This window comes from Canis lupus, chromosome 1 (genome assembly GCF_048164855.1).
Source record: "Canis lupus baileyi chromosome 1, mCanLup2.hap1, whole genome shotgun sequence".
NCBI lineage: Eukaryota > Metazoa > Chordata > Mammalia > Carnivora > Canidae > Canis > Canis lupus.
The window spans coordinates 106,304,715-106,324,864 of record NC_132838.1 but is presented as its reverse complement, the minus strand read 5'-3'; the positions used below and the strand labels follow the sequence as shown (position 1 = coordinate 106,324,864).

Here is a 20,150-nt window from a genome sequence, read left to right as displayed (position 1 = left end):
TATGAGTATACGCGTCTCTCTTTTGTTTTCCTTATTCCCTTTGTCTCTCCCTCCCCTTCTGCTCTCCTCCTCACCATTGTGTATCTTTGCTCTTTTCTTTGTTACTATGTATCCATTGCTATTCTTTTTATTGTATATCTTTACTATTATCTTTGTTACTAGGTATCCTTTGTTACCTTCATTAATGTGTACCTTCTGCTATTGTATTTTTTTATTGCCTGGCTTTTTTTTTTTTTTTAAGATTTTATTTATTTATTCACGAGAGACACAGAAAGAGAGGCAGATATAGGCAGAGGGAGAAGAAGGCACCTGCAGGGAGACTGATGCGGAACTCCATCCCTGGACCCTGGGATCATGTCCTGGGCCTAAGGCAGATGCTCAACCACTGAGGCACCCAGGAGTCCCTATTGCATGGCTTTTTAAAAACTATGATGAGAAAAAAAACCCAAAACTATGATGAGAGCCACATAAATAAAATTTTAAAATTCTTAAAAATTAAAAAGACAAAGTTAAATTCACATAAATAAAATTCACCATCTAAGGTGCATGGTTTAGTAGCATTTTGTGTAGTTTGAATCTATGTCAGCAGTATTGTGCTACATAGCTTTTCTTGTTTTAAGCTCAGAACTTTGCATGTTTTTCATTTTTAAAGAATGTACTATTATTTTTTAAGATTTTATTTATTTGACACAGAAAGAGAGAGAGCACAAGCAGAGGGAGCAGGAGAGGGAGAAGTGAGCTCCCAGCTGAGCAAGGTGGGGGTGGAGGGACGATGACGCTATCCCAGGACCCTGGGATCATGACCTGAGCTGAAGGCAGATGCACTGAGCCACCCAGGTTTAATAATAATAATAATAATAATAATAATAATAAAGATATTATTTACATAAATCAAAATCCATTCATTTTAAGTATCCAGTTTGATGTTTGGAAACTGGATACTATCAGGTAGCCTCCACTCTAATCAAAACATAAAACAGGGGGTGTCTGGATGGCTCAAATCGTTAAGCATCTGCCTTCAGATCAGGTCATGATCTCCTGGTCCTGAGATCAAGCCTCACGTGGGGCTCCTGGCTCAATGGGGAGCCTGCTTCTCCCTCTGCCTCTCCCCCTGCTCATACTCTCTCTCTCTCTCTCTCTCTCTCTGTATCTGTCTCAAATGAATAAATAAAAAAAATCTTAAAAAAAAACGAAACAGTTCCTCCCACCTTCCCCAAATGCGCCACCCCCCCGCCACACCTCCCGCAAGCTGCCCTGTACTCCTTTTGCAAAAGCTCTCCCTCCCTCATCTGGCCCAGGCTACCACTGATCTACATTGAACATCAGATAAATGTTTGGCTTCTCTCACTAACATAATGCATTTCAGAATCACCCATGTTTTTACATTTTTCTGTCAATGGTTCATTCCTTTTATCACTGTGCAGTATCCCACAGTATTGGATACACAACAATTCATCCATTCACCAGTTGTTGGATATCTGGGTTGCTTCCAGTTCCTGGGTTATTCCAAATAATGTTGCTGTAAACATTCATGTACACACCACTGTGTGGGCATATGTTTTCATTTCTCTTAGCCAGACACCTAGGAATGGCATTGCAGAATCATTTGATGTGTATGTTTAACTCTATAAGAAATTGCCCAATGTTGGGCACCTGGGTGGCCTAGTCGATTAAGTGTCTGCCTTGGGCTCAGGTCATGATCTCAGGGTCCTGGGATAGAGCCCCACATTGGGCTCCCTGCTCAGCAGGGAGTCTGCCTCTCCCTCTCCTGTTCCTCCCATGGGCTCATGCTCTCTCTCTCAAATAAATAAAATAAAAATCTTTAAAAAATAAAAAGGAATTGCCCAATATTTTCTAAAGTGGCTGTACCACCCTGCATTGCCACCAGCAGCCTAAGCATTCCAATGTCCCACATCTTTGTCAACACTTAATATCATCAGTCTTTTTATAACTTTTTATAACCATTGAGGTTGGTAGCACTATACCTTTATGATTCCATTCACGCATGCAACCAGTCTGTTGTTTGTGAGTGCTGCGTAGTACTCCAAGGTGCTCCCTACCTTGTCCTAACACCCACTCCCACCCTTATTAGTGGGTGCTCAGTTTTTCTCTAATTCCCAGCACAAGTAGATGAGTCACAGATACTTCATACTCGCTTCTTTGTGACCTGCATGATCATTGCCCTAGGAGAGACATCAGAGGTGGAACTACTGGGTCCTAGGTGTGCAGATACCTAATTCAGCCAAGGAGTGCCAAATTACTTTCCAAAACAATTGTACCAGTGTCCATTCACACCAGCTGTGCACTAGAGTATTATCTCTGCTTCCCTGCCAATACATAGGCTATTTCACTTTAAAGATTTCTAATCCATCTAATAAACATAAAGGGATTGTTATTTGTATTTGTGTTTCTTAGATGACTAATGAGTCTATACACTTTTCATCTGACTTCCCTGTTTGTTTCCTCCTCTGCAAATTCATTGAATATCCTTGAATATTCTTCTTGTTTATGTGCAGGAATTCCCAGCACATACTAGATACCAACCCCAGGTCAGTATTACACTTTGCAAAATATCTCCACCCATTGATTTATTTATTTTTCTTGTTATGTTTTCGTTGAACAATTACAAAAAAATCCTTAATTTTGATATAATCAAATTAAACAACTTTGCCTTATGATTAGTAGGTCTATTGGAAGTTTTAAACTCTATCTTCACCCTGAAGTCACAAAAATTTTCTCTGCCATTATCTTCCATTAGCTTTATGGTGTGACCCTTAGCTTTTAGGTCTTTAAGCAATTTGGTGTTAAGTATCAGTGTTATACCCATTTGAGTGGCAAGAAAACTGAGGCACAGAGAAGGTGAAGTCACAGGGTTAAATCAATGGCAGAGCTGGAATTCACACCCAGGCCATCTGGCTTCAGAAACTCTGTTCTACCACATCATGCTGCTTTCTCACTGATTGAGAAGTTGCTGTGTGCAGACTTTATTTTTTTTAAGATTTTATTTATTCATTCAGAGAGGCAGAGGCAGAGACTTAGGCAGAGGGAGAAGCAGGCTCCCTGTGGGAAGCCTGATGCGGAACTCGATCCCAGGACCCCGGGATCATGACCTGAGCCGAAGGCAGATGCTCAATCACTGAGTCACCCAGGTGCCCCTGTGTGCAGACTTTAAATGCCTGTCTTCCTTCTAACAATCTTGAGCAGTAGATCCTGTTAGTACCAGAAGAGGAAACAGAGAATCCCAAAAGATATTCTTCCATCCAAAACCAGATCCTTCAGACTCCACCTGCTGTGCTTTTATTTATTTATTTTTAAGTAATCGCTACACCCCAAGTGGGGCTTGAACTAATAACCCCAAGATCAAGAGTCTCACACTCCACCAACGGAGACAGCCAGACACCCCTACCTCCTGTGCTTTTAAACACTAAACTAGGGATCCCTGGGTGGCGCAGCGGTTTGGCGCCTGCCTTTGGCCCAGGGCGCGATCCTGGAGACCCGGGATCGAATCCCACGTCGGGCTCCCAGTGCATGGAGCCTGCTTCTCCCTCTGCCTATGTCTCTGCCTCTCTCTCTCTCTCTGTGACTATCATAAATAAAAAAAAAATATTAAAAAAAAAAAACACTAAACTAGGGGCACCTGGGTGGCTCAATGGTTGAGCATCTGCCTTTGCCTCAGGTTGGGATCAATTCCAGCATCAGGCTCCCTGCAGGGAGCCTGCTTCTCCCTCTGCCTAGGTCTCTGCCTCTCTTTCTGTTCTGTGTCTCTCACGGATAAATAAAATCTTAAAAAAATAAAAATAAAACACTAAACTACAGTCTCCCTTGTAGTCCGGGGATGGTGGACTCTGAAAGATGATGACTCCCTCCTTCAGAGATATTGCTACTGTTCTTTGCTCAAGTGGATCCCTCTCACCTTCTAGGTCTTCAGCCAGATGCCATCTCCTCCAAGAAGTCCTTGCTGACTACCTGTGGAAAATAGCCTTCCCTCTAATTCTCTAATACAAAATCCTGTTTAGATCCTTCATGGTTTACATTTATTATCACATAGAAGTCGTCACAATTTGCAGCTATTTAGATTCATTGTAAGTTTTCTGTAAATCCCCCGAGGGTGGACTTTGTTGCCACTTGTCTAATAAACAGTTCAAAACAAAAACTTCTGGCATTTCTCTGCAAATCTGCTCCTCCCAAAGTTTCCTCAATTTTAGTAAATGGCATCTCCATTAGTATATGGTTGCTTAGGCCAAAGCATTGAAGTCATCCTTGGCTGTCTTTTCTCTCACATTCTTCATCTGATGTCAGCCAACACTGTCCAATAATCTCTTCAAGCAGATCCAGAATCTGCCACCTTAATTCTCCTGAGAACATCACCTAGTCCAAGAACCATTGCCTCCTGCCTGAGCTCTTGAAATGCAGTCACTTCCACACCAACCTCTTCACCATCTTCCCAATCTTTGGATAGACCAGGCTGGCTCCTGCCTCAGGGCCTTTGCACTTGTATTCTCTGCATGGGGTGTTGCTCCCCAGATGTGCACTTGGCTCTCTCTCTCCATCCTCTCAGTGTTTTTTGTTTGTTTGTTTGTTTGTTTGTTTGTTGTTTTTTTAATGGCACCACCTCAGGTCTCTTCCCCAGACCATTCTATTTAAAATAGCAACTCTGGGGACCTGCTGGGTCACATGTGACCCGATCTCAGGATCATGAGTTTAAGCCTCACATTGGGCATAGAACTTATATAAAAAGTAAAATAAAATAGCAACTCCACTCACTCCCCTAACTCAATGTTCCCTATCCTTCATCTCTGCTTTTTTGCCATGGCTCACATTTCCACCTGCCCGTCTATTTCCTTATTCCTTTTTTTTAATCGTGTCTCCTTACAAAGATAAAACTACAAGGGCAGTTTTAACTAATTCACTGTTTATCAGCTGTGCCTGCAACAGTGCTTGGCTTATAAGTGCCAATATTTGTTAAATAAAGTTGTTTTTACCAACACCCAGGAGGGTGCCTGCAATTGGTCAGCATTGAATAAATGCTGAAAAAGTACATGTATGCAACACTTCTTGTTTTCTGTTTTGTTTTGTTTTGTTTTGAGTAAGCTCTATGCTCAGTATGGGGTTTGAATTCAGAACCCTGAGATCAACAGTTACATGTTCTACCAACGGAACCAGCCAGGCCTCCCAAATGTAACACTTTTTGCAAACACTGTAAATTTGAGGGGTTGTTGTTGACATCTCTATTTTATAGAGAATAATAATAATAATAAGCAAATAATAATAGTGGAAGTGCTTGACATTAATCATAACAATGCTATGAGGAAAAATGATGAGCCCCATTTACAGATAAAAAAAGAGGCAGTGAGTTCTCTGGCTTGTTAAAAACTGGTACTCAGGAGGCTTGAGCATTTACTGCATTTGAGGTCACTGAACAAAGATGCTTGTGGGGGAGATAAAAGGACAGAATATTTGGCAGATAACAGGGTCTAGGCATGGAGGCCTCTCTGGGTACTGAACTTCAAAACTCTAGTCTAGTTTGCTATTGATCTTTAGTGGGCATAGGGATTCAGAGATGGGGAATACTGGCAAAAATATTGGGATGTAGGATGGATGTGGGATGTAGGTAGAGATGCGACATTTGGGAACCCCAAACTATGTGAGAATGAACATTTATGAGGATTCAATATTAGCTGTGATGTGATTAATCATTCAGATCTGCAGAATATTATTGGGGCAGATTCTGGGCATAAGAGAATATTTTCAGGATGAAATATTACAGGAATCTAGAACCTTCTTGAGCACCAAACACAGAAGTGTCTAGAATGTGGGCAATAAATAAATATTTGAAGGGGTGTTGCATACTGTGTAGAGAATTCCATTCATGGGACATAGAATATTGCGGAGATAGGCCAATGGATGTACTTAAGGGTATTCCACAGACTGAACATTCAGATGGCTATCTGGGACTATGTTGAAATGGTGGGAGCCCTGGAACGTTGTCTGGGTTGGGATGTTGAAGGTACCAAGGTGTTTCAGGATATAGTAGCTGGGAGATCATGATATTGGAAGTGAGTTAATGCTTTTGGAACACAAAACGACAGCTGGGATTAGACATACTGAGAACATGGATCACAGGTTCAAGTGGAACTTTGGAAGGGGCAGAGAAGCAATGGGCAAACCTAGTGAGGGCATGGAGGGAGGAAGGAGGCAGGTGAGCCAACCTAGCATTTATTGTGAGCCCTTTGTCCATTTCTGCTCCTGAGTTTTGTGGTTTCGAATTGTTTCTCGGATCCATAGAACATATTGAGAGACTCGAGTGTAGACGCCAGGCCGGTTGGGCTGCCCGCATGGGAAGTCTCCCCAGGAGATGATGCCATGGAGCGTTCCATTACAGATCAGGGGGCCCCCGGAGTCACCCTGAGTGGGGGAAGAAAGAGAGGTGAGGTCCTTGGTGGAGCCAAACAAAGGTATAGGCAGGGACATGCCGGAGAGAATGAAAGATGGAGAGAGACACATGTAGAGGCAGAGACAAAAGAGAGACAGGTACACAGAGAGGGTGAGAGTGTAACAGAAGAGGACAAATCCAGAGGAACAGAGTGACAGCAAGAGCCACAAAGAGAAAGACAGATGGATGCACACCAAGACCAAGAGTAAGAGACTTCTCTCTCCATGCTTTTCTCCTCTCCTCAGTCTTAGGAGAGTGATGACACCTTACTTCAACCCCCACTCTTGGTTCTCTGGCACCCCTCCACCCCTCAGCCCTGCTGTGCCTTTATGGTTCCTTGGTGCCATCTCACTATTGAGTAAACTCATCCATACCTGGGTAGGGTATGCAACACATGTACTTCCACTTTGCCTCCCTGGACCAAGGCATATGTCACTGATCAGTTGAGGCACAGATCATTAACTCATTAATCACTCTTTCCCACTGAACCAAAACTCAATCTCAGAAGCCTCCTCTATTGGACATAGGTTTTGTCTCTTGTGTTTTATGGAGAGTTTTGCCCATTTATTTCCCCTTATTTTGGTAACTACTTCCTGATTTTCTCTTTGGGGGAAAGGCCCCTCCTTTACCCTCAATCCTTGCAGCTTGTCCCTACCCCTCCCTGACCCACACAGCCAATCCTGTGACAGACTTGGTCCATCAGAGAATCCCACAGCTCTGGCCAGTGCAATGCTTCAGGACCCATGACTTAAGTCAGCTTAGTGAGACTCACACTCAAGATGTTCATGTAAACAACTGGGAAACTCTTTTTAGCCGAGTTGCTTTGGAGAGTGGGATGTAAGACCAAAGCTGCTGAGGCCATCTTGCTATTGCATGGGAAAAGCTTAATTGAGAATGAAGATAAAAACAAAAGAGAAAAGAGCAGAGCTGAAAAGAGACAGAGCCCTAAACCCATTCTTTATGCACCTGGATCCATTGGTGCCTGAAGCAAGACACCTCTGGAGTTTCCAGTTACAAAAGCCAGCGTGTATTGCTTAAGCTGGTTTGAGTTGGGCTTCTGTCACTTGCAAATGAAAGAATGCCAACCTTTCTGAATCTCAACATTATCAGTGAAATATGAGGCTTAAGATGAATTATATTCTCCAGCCATGGGTACTCTCTTTTTATCTTGACCCTCGATACTACGGGACATGTCATTTCATTTTATTTTTATTTATTTTTATTTTTAAAGAATATTTTACCCATTTATTCATGAGAGACACAGAGAGACTTAGGCAGAAGGAGAATCAGGCTCCCTACTGAGAGCCTGATGCAGGACTTAATCCCAGGACCCCGGGGGATCACGACCTGAGCAGAAGGCAGATGCTCAACCACTGAGCCACCCAGGCACCCTGGGACAGATCATTTTATTTTTTTTATTTATTTATTATTTTTTTTGTCTTATTTTATTTTTTTTATTTTTATTTTTATTTTTTTTAGGGTTTTTTTTTTTTTTAATTGGTGTTCAATTTGGGACAGATCATTTTAAAAGATTGCTTCCCCCAAGGCTAGAAGCAAGTCCTTCCCCCCCAGCATCTGTCCCCACCTCCATCCTGGCTTCCCATCCTGGCTTCCTATCCTGGCCCTTGGCAACCCAACCACTCCATTGTTCTCACCTCACAGGAGTCCTTGCCACCCTCTTTTGTGCCGGCACACAGCATGTTGGGTGTGATCTTCCCTGGGTAGACTTGGCGACACTCTTCATCTGAGCGTAGCTGGATGTTGGCACATTGTAAGGTTTGGGGGTAACTCACTGGGGAGGAGAGAAAGAAGAATCTAAGGATGTCTGTCTGGGACAGGCTATGGGATGGGAATTAAACAGGAGGATCAGTAGAAAACAGATGGAAAGGGGGATAGGGAAGAGAATGGATATGTATCTGGGAAAAGTGAGGTAGGAGACAGGTGCCAGGAGAAACAGGGAGACGGAAGTGGAGGGAAAGAGGGACAGAATGCGGGGAGACTGTGAGGCAAGAGCTGTAATAAGGAGGGAGATGAGGAGAGGGATGGTTAGAGATGGTGAGAGACAGGACTAGGGATGGGGAAAAGAAGGGGAAGAGATGGCATGTCAGGGAGGAAGAAGGAATGAGATGAGAGGAAGCCCAGGCACCCACTAAGGAGATGCAAAGGGCCCTTGCTGCTGTAAGGCTCAACTCTACATTCATGCACATGTAATTTGTACACAAAAGATATACTTGCATTTCCTTACCCTTAACAAACACATGCCTGCCACTATATCAAATTTATAAGTTACATATTTATTTAAATATATTTATGTATAATTTCTATACTACATAATTTATATACAGACATATTTAAATAAATACATAAACATAGAATTTGTGATTTAGAAAATCAATCTATATAATCTGCATATTTGTATACAAATGTATAGTGATATACATTTATATAAATGTATTATACATATAATATATAGCATATATTATAATATTTGGGTTTTATTAATTTATATACTTATATAAAGGATATATATGTTTATATTATATTTGACCTTTAACATATATATTATATAACTGTATAACTGTACATTTATATAAAAGATATATATAACATAACTTTATACATATTTATAAATTTATGTATTTATAAAGGATATATAACTATATGATCTATGACATATATAACATTTATAGACATTTGTCTAAAGGATATATGTAACATATTTAACTATATATAAATTTTTATGTATTTATATGAGGGATATATACAACACATATATGTGATATGTAAAATACACTATATAACTATACATTTATTGTTATTTATATAAAGAAGTCCTCCTCCAATCTTCCCTCCCATTTCTGCCCCAGTTTTCCCAGCCACTGACCCCTCAGACCATCTGTGAGGGCGCATACCCTGGGGGCTGGTGGTGGTGCCCCAGCCAGACACCCGACAGCAGGTGCCAGCAGGGAGACAGTTGTTGTGGGAGAGGGGCAGGACACGGATGTGGTTCGTGGGCTGGACCGGGGACTGCAGCTCCAGAAGCATGATGTCATGGTCGTGGTTCAGGTGGGTGGGGCTGATCTGGTATTGAGGGTGGGGGATAGAGCGGACTACCTCCCTCACCTGCTCTCCGGCCTCCACTCGCCCCAGGGCATGCTTGCCCAGGTAAACTCTGTACCCGCTGTGGGTGCAGGAAGGGGGTGATTAGAGAGGATGAGCCCATCTCCACCAGCTTCCTTCTCTCCAAGTATCTTCCACACCTCAACTCCAATCCCATCCAACCCCAATCCTAAATCTGACCTCATCCTCAATCCAGGCCCCACTCTCCCACCACCCTAGTCCATTCTCATCCCTATCCTCATCCCTGACCCTACCCTCATCCCTGACCCCCACATACTCCTTCAGACAGTGTGCTGCAGTGAGGACCCATTTGGGGTGGACCAGGACTCCCCCACAGAACAGCCGCCCTTGCACTAGCAGGGCTGCCTGCCAGGGCTGAGAGTGGGGGCGACAGGTGTAGCCACCCGGGAGAAACCCGCTGGTCCCATTGGTGCCGTTGAGAATCTTGGGATACTCCTGAGAGATGCCTGGTGAAGAAGAGAAAATGTTAGGGAATTGGGGTTGGGCGGGGGGAGGGGGGACATGGATAGAGGCCCTGGGCTTGGGGAAGGAGTCAGAATTTTGCCCTGGGTGATTAGGAACTGATGATTCATTCGTTGGCCTCTAGGAGTTGCCATCTTCCATGTAATGGAGATGAGTCAAGGCAAAGAGGTGATGATGTCCTTTTCCGTATAAGTGCTAATTCCACTGGGGGTTCACAGAGTTCATAGAACAAGGTAAGTAGAAGGCTGACTTTCTCCTCATCTGCATTTTCTCACCTCACCATGAGGATGGATTTCAGGAGATGGGAATGAGAATGACCTATACATCTACCTAGGCAGTAAATACATATCTGTCCATCTATCTATCCACCCATCCTTTCAATATGTATTTACTGGGGGCCTCTATGGCTTTAAATATAACCTAGAGCCTAACTACTCTCAAATTCAAAGTTTGCAGGACTCTGTATCATCTGACTCTTATGAGCCACTTTGGCCCCCATCTCCCACCCTTCCCCTTCACACACTCTGTTCTAGATATATGCAACCATTCTCCAGACACACCAGACCCTTTGTACTTGCTGCACCTCTTTCTGGACAGTTCTTTCTCTAGATCTATTCCATTCAATATGGTAGCCACTAGCTACATGTGGATATCTAAATTTAAATTAATTAAAATGAGAAAAATTCAGTTCTTCAACCACACCAGTTACATTTGAAATGTTCAAGAGCTCCATGTGGCCAGTGGCTATCATATTGGACAGGGCAGGCACAGGACATCAGGTATATGAAATATTCTACTTGATGGCACTCAGAATCTACAGGTTATGTGCCTATGTTCTTCTTGATTCTGAGAGCTCAGCTCAAACATCACCTCCTCAGAAGCCATTCCAGGGACGCCTGAGTAGCTCAGTGGTTAAGCATCTGCTTTCGGCTCAGGGCATGATCCTGGAAGACTGTATTTATAATAGCCCCAAATTTCATACCTGTTACTTCTTAACAGATTTTTATTTTGTTAAGTAATCTCTATATCCAATCCACATTGCTCGAACTTATGACCCCAAGATCAAGAGTCACATGCTTTACCAACTGAGCCAACCAGGCACCCCATCATACCAGTTACTTTTAAAAAGTCACCAGCCCCTTGTTTGTCTGAAAATGTGATTGGACAAGCAAGGATCACCAGATGCATGAAGAAAACTAGTAGCCGGAAAGAGAAGTATTAAGGGCAATAGGCAGAATTACAGTGAACTAACCCCAGAGGAAACAGAACTATCCAGAAGGCCAAATGAACACATAAGGAAATTAGTACACAGTGGGATGCTGGGGTGGCTCAGTGGTCGAGCATCTGCCTTCAGCTCAGGGTGTGATCCTGGGGTCCTGGATCGAGTCCCACATGGGGCTCCCTGCAGGGAGCCTGCTTCTCCCTCTGCCTGTGTCTCTACCTCTCTCTTTCTCTGTGTCTCCCATGAATAAATAAATAAAATCTTAAAAAAAAAAAAAAGAAAAAATAAGCCATTCCATATTCCTGGCCACCTGGTCTAATACTACCCATCCCAGGCCCCCAACCACTTCCTATTACATTCCCCCAGTTGATTTTCATCAGAGCCATGATCACTACTCATTTCTCTTTATATTTCTTTACATTTATGTGGCCTTTTTAAAAAATCCCCCTAACTTGATTATAAGCTCCAACAACAGGTACCTTTAACCACTTTATTCAGAGCTGTATTCCCAAGACTGAGCACAGTGTCTGGCACATAGTAGGCTTTCAATCAATAAGTGTTATATGTGTCAGGCACTATGGCTGACATCGGAGACACAGTGGCCAGCAATGAGAGAGAAAGTCCACCTAAATGTGCTACTTTCTGGCTGGGTGATCCTATACCAATCACTAGCCTTAGCTTTCTCAGCTGTAAAGTAGGAAAACATCTCTCATTGGGCACAGCACCTGGCATAATGTAAGGTAAGGCCTCCATCCATAGTGGGGACTGTTATAAATTATTAGCTACAACAGGAGGTCCTCCGCTCTATAGCCAGCAGGTTCTTCTTCTCCCTGGGCCAGCTTCTGCACCTGCATAAACCACAGGAGCAGCTGAGTGGTTCTCAAAATTGGGGACAGGAGTCATTGGTGGGCACAAGGTCATCTTAGGTGGTACAGAGATGAGGCATCAAATTGCAGCCTTGGAAACAGAATCACTGCTACTTCTCTGCCAGTCCTAATTTTGTTGAGGAGAAAGTCTCATGATGGGGCTAATAGGCTTTTAACATCTCTCTAATCCTCGCTGAGCTCACTTTTTAAAGCCAGGAAGCAGAAGCCTTTAGCCAGCAACCTAAAATTTATTAAGTTGAACCATCTACAATCACTGTTTTGAGGGAGGTCAAAAAGGGTTCACTACTGGCAATGGCAGATGGTTCAACCCAATAAACACATTGTTTTTATTACCTGGTTCAGAATTTTTTTTTCCTCTTATTTATAGCAAAGGATGCTTTTTCCTTTATTTTTTTCCTCTTATTTATAGCAAAGGATGCTTTTTCCTTTATTTTTTTTCCCTCTTATTTATAGCAAAGGATGCTATTTCCTTTATTTTTTTTTCCTTTTATTTATAGCAAAGGATGCTTTTTCCTATTTAGGACAATGATATAAACTTTACTTTTAATATGCTGTAAGTTAAAAAAAAAAAAAAAGAGTTGGGTCTAAGCAGACCATTAGATCTAAAATAATGAAGATGGTTACCAGAAACTAACATCCAGGATGCTGGGGGACAGGGCAGACAATATGGATCATGATCCTAACTCAGGCACCACCAGTGTCATTGGGGCAGGACCTGCTGTCTCAGAGTCCCAGGTTTTTAGCAGTGAAACTGGAGTAATTATAGTGCTCCTACCTCATAAGGCTGTTGAGGGCTCCACAAGACGACGCATGTGGAGCTCCTAGCCCAGGGCGTGGTACCCAGGAGGGGCTTGGGACATGGGCACCGAGTCCTGGGAGTGGCTCCAAAGGAGAGAAACCACCCCACCTTCAGGCCAAGGGTGGTGCCTGGTGCCAGGTGCCGGAGGACTCCTCCCTCCTTCAGGTCTCAGCTCAGGGGTCTAGTCCTTTGGGAATGCATTCCAGATCAGGAGTTGCCACTACAACTCTAGGCAACTGGCTTGGCTCCTTGAAGCCATCACCTCCTGTCACAGTCATGACTAATTATTAACTAATTATTTGGGTAATTGTTTGAATAATGTCTGCATCCTTCCCCGCTAGGCTCTGGGTATTAAGAGCAGGAACTGTGTCTGTTGTACAGCACCCAGCACAATGCCCCATGCTCAACAGCTGTCAGTTAAATGGATGGTTGGATGGACCTACGGACATAAGGGTGGATGGATGATGATGCCTGGATGGGGTTTCCAGAGAAGTTGGCTGCAAAAAGGCGCTTAAACGTGAAAAGGAATCTTTGGGACTGACTCACGGTGGAACCAGGTTTGGGGTCACCCCAAGGATTGAAGGAAGAACAAACTAAAAGGTTCTGGAAGGCGCTGAGAATGAAGAGAGAGTACTTCAAATAAAGTGATAACGACTAATTTGCCAGCCCCTTCTATCTGCCCTGCACTTGCTTATTTTCATATTCATACCTTTTGTAGTAGGGACTTTTGTGTTCTGATTTTACAGATGAAAAAAAACAGAGAAGCTAAGTTATCTGCTCAAAGTGGTAGTGTCAAGATTTGAACCTCTCTCTCTCTCTCTCTCTGGCCTTGAATGGGAAGGGAGCTGCTGCAGGGGCAGGGGCTGCGGGTTTGGGGTGGGGGGCTTCTCAGTGCAGAGGTGGGCAATCAGGGAAGGGCCTGGGGTCGGTGGGAGAGTGGGCTCACCGCATCACCCCATCGGAGAAACCAGGTCATGCAGGGACAAGCAGGAAGCTCTCGGGGCTGTCCCCGCGGGACCTGGCCCCGTGTGGGCGGTGGGCGGAGCTCGAAGCTCCCACGCCCCCTCCTCCTGGCCTGACCCTCCTACCATTGTTCGGGTGACCACCCCGCCTCCACCCACGCGCATTCTTACCGCTTGACAAGGCCGCCATCAGGAAGGCGATCGCAGCGACCAGGGGCCACATGGCGACTCCGGGGTGGGGCGCAGGGCGGGCGGGGCCTGGGAAGTTGGTGTGGGGGGATGGTGTTAAGGGCTGGCTCGACCCCCTACCCCCACCCCCACCCCCAGTCTCTGACCGCCCCTCCTCATCACCTCTGCTCCTGCACTTTCCAGTCTCGAATCTCCTCTCCTTCACTAAGAACCTTGACCCTGGAATCTGCACCACCTCTCCCTAATTTCCATCCTCGGTGGGGAGCCCCAGTGAGGAGGGAGGAGGGGCTGGGGCCGCGTGCACCCGCGTCCTCCCGCGCCCTCCAGGGAGCCGGGCCCTCAGGAACTCTCTCCCGCCTCTCCGCCCCCTTGCTACCCTCTCAGGGTCGTCCCGGGCACCTGGCCTCAAACAGCTTATCTTTCAGTATGGTTCACCCTCTGCAGCTTTGCAGATTTCTATCTCTATAACTGAACCTCTGGCTTCCCTCTCCATCTCCCTGACTCAGCTGTTCTTTTCCTTTCCCTCCTCACCTTTCCTTCCTCTCCCCACTCCTCCCCTCTGACGCTCCCGCCCCTGCCCCAGGCGGACCCTACCTCGGTGAGAGGCCGGGGTGCTGAGCTTCACCGCCAGCTGCGTCCAACTTCAGCCCGGACCCATGGCTTTTAACCCCTGAATTCCCTCCCCCAGCGCCCTCAGCATTTCCCTGTTGCTGGCCTCCCCCTCTCCACCCCCAATGGCTCAGCAGGCGCCTGCCAGGCACCCCCTAGTCTGGGCATGGCCCTTCCGCGTGGGGCGGAGCTTCCAGGACAAGCTGGGACCCAGATCTGGCCCCACCCAGGCCTCAGTTGAACCCACTGTGAACCTTGGGGCCTCAGGACCCACCTAGAGGGAAGAGGAAAGCTATTTCCTTCCTCAAACCCACCTGAAATCCTCATAACTCCTCCTTAGGTCAACCCATTTTTCATCCCACTTTCTAATCTCTCCAACCCCTGTGCGTGTTCTAACAACCATCTGCTCCCAGATGGCCATTTGCCACCCTATTCCTATCTCCCTAATTCCAACCGTACTCCTTGTGGTCAGCCTATCCCCCAAACCCAATCCCATTAACAGCCTTATCTCAAATTTGTCCAAACATCAAACCCAACACATCCAAATTCCAGTTCCCAGCTTCATCTCCAGCACCAACTCCATCTCCAACCCTTCTGAAAAACACAGGGATGCCTAAATTTACTCCACCATTTCCCTTCCCCTATCCTCACAACCATCAGGTGCAAGAAGGTAATCTTCAGATAGGCAGATAGAAAGTCAATTGGACTTGGACTTGGATGAGGCCTGGGAAAGCAATATTGTGGGTAAATGGCCTTTTAGGAACAAGGCCAGTTGGGGTGAGGGAGTCCATGGGGATGTAGGTGGAGAGGGAGAAGCAGGAATCGGAAAGCTCTGGGGGCCAGGATGATGGGGAAGAGGAAGGAGGAAGAGGTGGTGTTTGGGGAATGAGTAGGTGCCTCCTGAACTGTGACTGGGTGGGGCCATGAATTAATCCTAGGGGGTGGAGGGGGGCAGGATTAAGGATTAAGGAGGGCAGAGGTGGGGTCAGAATTTGGAAGATAGCCAGGGATGGGGATCAGATGAAGTTTGGAGAGAGAGCAGTGGTGTCATAATAAGGATAAAGGATTAAGATGGGCAGAATGAGGGTTCATATCAAAATTAGTGTGGTCTATGTTGGAGAAGTTTAAGTTTGGACATAGGCATCAAATCTAGTGTCAAAAGGTAAGTCTTTTTTTTTTTTTAAGACAAGTTTTTAAAAAGGATCTAACCATGACTCTCCTACATATATGAAATACATATATGTCAAAGATTTTATTTTGATTTATTAATAAATGATGGAGTTAGTAAGATATTACAAAGAACCACACAGGTAGAGTCAACAAGGAATGCTGAAATGAATTTATAAATAGATACAAAACTGGGGACACCTGGGTGGCTCAGTGGTTGAGCGTCAGCTTTTGGCTCAGGGTGTGATTCCAGGGTCCTAGGATTGAGTCCCTCCCCGCAGGGAGCCTGCTTCTCCCTCTGCCTGTGTCTCTGCCTCTCTCTGTGTCTCTCATGAAAAAAATAAATAAACTCTTTTTTAAAAAAATAGATTCAAAACTGGTTTATTCTACATGGGTAGGGGGAAGGAAATTAATTGTACTTCCACCTGACAAAACTCATTTGCACAGTTACGGACAAGAATGATTTGCATTGTTATCAGCTGTCTATGATTTATGGAGTTGTACAGTAGCTCAAAGACAATAATAGAAGCAGAAACCCCATAAAATCCAATAACCCATTTAGTTTTCCATCAGAGACATCTATTGTATCCATCTCAAAGTCTTTCACATTTTTCTCCTACATTAGGAACAAAAGTTTCTGGACAGGATGGGTTTGATGACAGCATTAGGATGCAAGTGAGTTTGGGGAGAATAGACATAGGGTGAGGATAGGGTGAGGAGTTGGTTTTGAGGATAGGATAGAGTTCTAGATGGGAAGTATCTGGGGATAAGAATGTTGATGGAGGGATCCCTGGGTGGCGCAGCGGTTTGGCGCCTGCCTTTGGCCCAGGGCGTGATCCTGGAGACCCGGGATCGGATCGAATCCCACATCGGGCTCCCGGTGCATGGAGCCTGCTTCTCCCTCTGCCTGTGTCTCTGCCTCTCTCTCTCTCTCTCTCTCTCTCTGTGAGACTATCATAAATAAATAAAAAAAAAAAAAAAAAAAAAAAGAATGTTGATGGAGTCCTACTGGGTTGGGCTTGGAGCCAAGACTGAGGATTTGGATGGGAGGTGTTGAAATATAGCTGAGCTGGTGTTGTGGGTTGATAGTAATAATGAGGACTTGATGTGAGGTTGAGTGTCTGTGTTGGGGTAGGGTTTTGGTGGGAGAGGGCTGGTTCATAGCTGTGAGGTCCTCCCAAGGTGACAGAAAGAGTATTATCTGTCCCCACCTTGAAATTCCCCCACATCACAAGGCTGGCTCCAGAGTGGGCACTGAATTCACTCTTTCTAAATAGTGTTGGGTTCAGGTTGGGTGGAGGAGATGTGGGAGGAGGGAGGATGCAGTTTAGTGAGGTGACCGACAAGCTTGTGTGGGAAGTCAGTGTACCTATGCCCTCTTGTGGCCTGGGTCTACACTTCCAGAGAAGCCTCTCTTGCTTGGAAAGGACTGGAACGCGGAGTGGGGGCGGCTGCCTTTGACATTTGCTTCAGGGTGAGTACCAGATCAATGCTGATATTGGGGTTTATGACTGGCCTGGACTTAGGTTGGCTGACTCAGGTTGAAGTAAGGTCATGGACCTACTGGGAGTTGGGTGCATTCCACCCCCGTCACCTGACTGGGAGCAACTGGAGCCCACAGAGGGCAGTGAGCTGCTGAAAGTCACACAACTAGACCAAACAAGGTGTACTGTCTCATAGATCAGGGGTTTTCCCCCATCAGAAGGCAAAGCTGGAGAAAGGACTGGAAAAAGAGGCAGTATCCATAGTGATTCAGAGCTGAGACTCTGGAGCTAGACCATTCAAGTGACATGTGTTCAAATGAAATGATCCCCCTGTACCTCAGTGTTTCCAATTGCAAAATTGTGCAATCAATAATATAGGATCTCCATGTCTTATAGAGAAGGGTTAAATGAGTTATTATTTGAAGGTGCTTAGATGAGAGCCTGACTCAGACCAAGGGCCACAAATGTGCTTGTTAAATAAGTAGAGCTAGAGATGGAGGTAGCCTGAGGTTTCCGGAGGCCCCACCCTAGCTTGGCTTCAAAATGGGGTTCTTTGTCAAGCAAGGACTGGAAGTTCTGGTTGGAAGTGCTGGCTGGGATGAGAAAGTTGGCCCCACACCCAGGCTCAGAGGAGAGGCCCCGATGCAAACGTAAAGGGAGGGGGAGACAGAGAAAGATACAAAGGGATAAATACACAGTGATAGAAAGACAGGGTGGGTGGGAGAGGGCAGAGGGAATGAAAAGGGAGAAAGAGGCATGAAGACGTAGAGATGGAGAGATGGAGAAGCCTGGGGAGAAACCAGACTTGTGCTCTTGGAGGGAAAGATGCACATGGAGTGGAGATCCATGAGTTCTTCTCTACAGCTGTATCCATGATGGGAAGGATGTCACCCCAGTCACCATCTTTCCTGTGCAGCAACAGAAAACTACTTTCCACCCATCAGAATAGCAAAAACTAGAAAGATCAGTCTCGCCACCTACCTGCGTCTGTGCCCACATCCTCTGCCTCCTGTCCTATTTCTATAGATGAACAGTCTTCGCCTCCATCTAAGACAGACCCCTCCACTTGTGCCTGCTATCTCTTCCCCTCTCACTTCCTTGGGGACACCATTCCAGCCAGCAGCTCTGCACTCCCTTGCCTGCATCAATTTTTTGCTTCCCCAATGAGCAGTCCCATTAACATCTGAACATGCTACAGTTGCTCCCATTAAATTGTTCCATTAAAAGGATTAAAACAGAGATGCCTAGATGGCTCAGCGGTTGAGCACTTGCCTTTGGCTTGGGGTGTGATCCCGGATTCCTGGGATCCAGTCCCGCATCGGGGTCCCTGCTTCTCCCTCTGCCTGTGTCTCTGCTTTTCTTTCTGTGTGTCTGTCATGAATAAAGAAATAAAATCTTTTAATTAATTAATTAATTAAAACAAAAACAAAAAAATGAAACCTCTCAACCTTCAGACTCTCCTTCAGCTTTTTTTTTTTTTTTTTTTTTAGCCCAATTTCTTTCTCCCCATGATGGCAATTTTTTCTAAAAAGTCGGCTACCCTCATTGTCTGCAGCTCCTAACCTCCTGTTCTCTCTTGAGCCCCCTCCATGCAGGCTTTCTCCCTGACTGCTCCATGGGCCATACCCTGTCCAGAGTACCAATAACTTCTGTGTTGCTGAACCCATCTTACTTCAGTTATCAGCAACGTTTAACAAGTGGATCACTCCCTGTTCCTTCAAAGAGATTTTTCCTCCACTTCTGGGACACTATATCCTCCTGGTCTTCCTCATAGCTCAATGCGTATTCCTCACCCATGTCTGCTGCTGTTTGCTCCTGTCCCGTCTCTACATGGCGGAGCACCTCAGGCCTTGGTACTTGGTCCTCTCCTCTCCTCTGTCTACACTCACTCCCTCGGTAATCTCATCCAGCCTGGTGGCTTTAAATACCATCTACATGCTGATGACTCCCAAATTTAAGTCTCCAGCCAAACTTTGCTCCTGAACTCACAACTTGACATCCAATGGCTTGCTCCACATCTGCATGTTCAAAACCAAACAGGCTCCTCTTGCAGCCTTGATCTTTACCAGGTGATCTCTCCATCTTTCTAGTCCTCAACAGTGAAAACTTTCATTTCTCCTTTGGATTCCTTCTCTCACACCACATGTGTCAGCTCTGTCTTCAAAATAGGCCCCACATCTTTTTTTTTTTTTTTTACGATTTTATTTATTTGAGAGAGAGCGAGCACAAGTGGGTGTAGGGGCAGAGGGTGAGGGAGAAACACATTATCCACTGAGTAGGGAGCCCCATGTGGGGCTTAATCCCAGGACTCCAGGATCATGACCTGAGCTAAAGGCAGATGGCTAACAGACTGAGCCACCTAGGTGCCCCAGTATCTGACCCAAATCTGACAATTTCTCAATACCTTTCATCCTTGACACCTGGTCCCTCGCAGCCACCATTTTCTCCCACCTAGATTGTTGCATATTTCCTATCTGGTCTCCCTGTTTCTAGCCTGTCCACCTATATTCTGTGTTTGAGAAAGCAGCCAGGGTGACCTTTTATGAGAATGTGAATCAGGGCAGATCAGTCCTCCTCTCAAAACCCTGCAGTGCCTCCCATCTCACTTGGAGTGAATGTCCCATTTCCTGACGGTGGCCTACAAGCCCCTAGACATCATCAACTGTTTCCCTTTTCCTGCCTTTCTCATGCCAGGCACACTCTCAGAGCCTCTTCCAAGCTGGATATCTACATGGTTTCTTCCATTCTTGTCCTCCTCTCCCTGAAGACTTTCTTGACCAATGTACCTGGGAATT

At 45.3% G+C, this 20,150-nt stretch overlaps 1 protein-coding gene and 1 long non-coding RNA gene across 4 annotated transcripts; one reads left to right on the top strand and one right to left on the bottom strand.

Annotated features, from left to right (window-relative positions):
* Nucleotides 1-3,776: 3,776 nt before the first annotated feature.
* Nucleotides 3,777-14,140, bottom strand: KLK13 (kallikrein related peptidase 13). 2 transcript variants are annotated; one of them, XM_072769692.1, is made up of 5 exons: nucleotides 14,078-14,140; nucleotides 9,831-10,020; nucleotides 9,346-9,614; nucleotides 8,089-8,225; nucleotides 3,777-6,405 (listed from the first exon to the last, which is right to left on the bottom strand). In XM_072769692.1, the coding sequence occupies exons 1-5, from the start codon at nucleotides 14,127-14,129 to the stop codon at nucleotides 6,217-6,219; spliced, it is 837 nt and encodes a 278-aa protein (XP_072625793.1). In that variant the 5' UTR covers nucleotides 14,130-14,140; the 3' UTR covers nucleotides 3,777-6,216. The 2 variants fall into 2 exon arrangements, with proteins under 2 accessions (XP_072625793.1, XP_072625803.1); XM_072769702.1 differs by lacking the exon at nucleotides 14,078-14,140 and adding an exon at nucleotides 13,891-14,009 and having other exon boundaries at nucleotides 9,346-9,514.
* LOC140601141 (uncharacterized) lies at nucleotides 8,104-13,593 on the top strand. Of its 2 annotated transcripts, none has more exons than XR_012004188.1 (4): nucleotides 8,104-8,204; nucleotides 9,301-9,499; nucleotides 10,161-10,269; nucleotides 13,326-13,593. It is a non-coding gene; the product is annotated as an uncharacterized lncRNA (long non-coding RNA). The 2 variants fall into 2 exon arrangements; XR_012004182.1 differs by having other exon boundaries at nucleotides 13,286-13,593.
* Nucleotides 14,141-20,150: the final 6,010 nt, after the last annotated feature.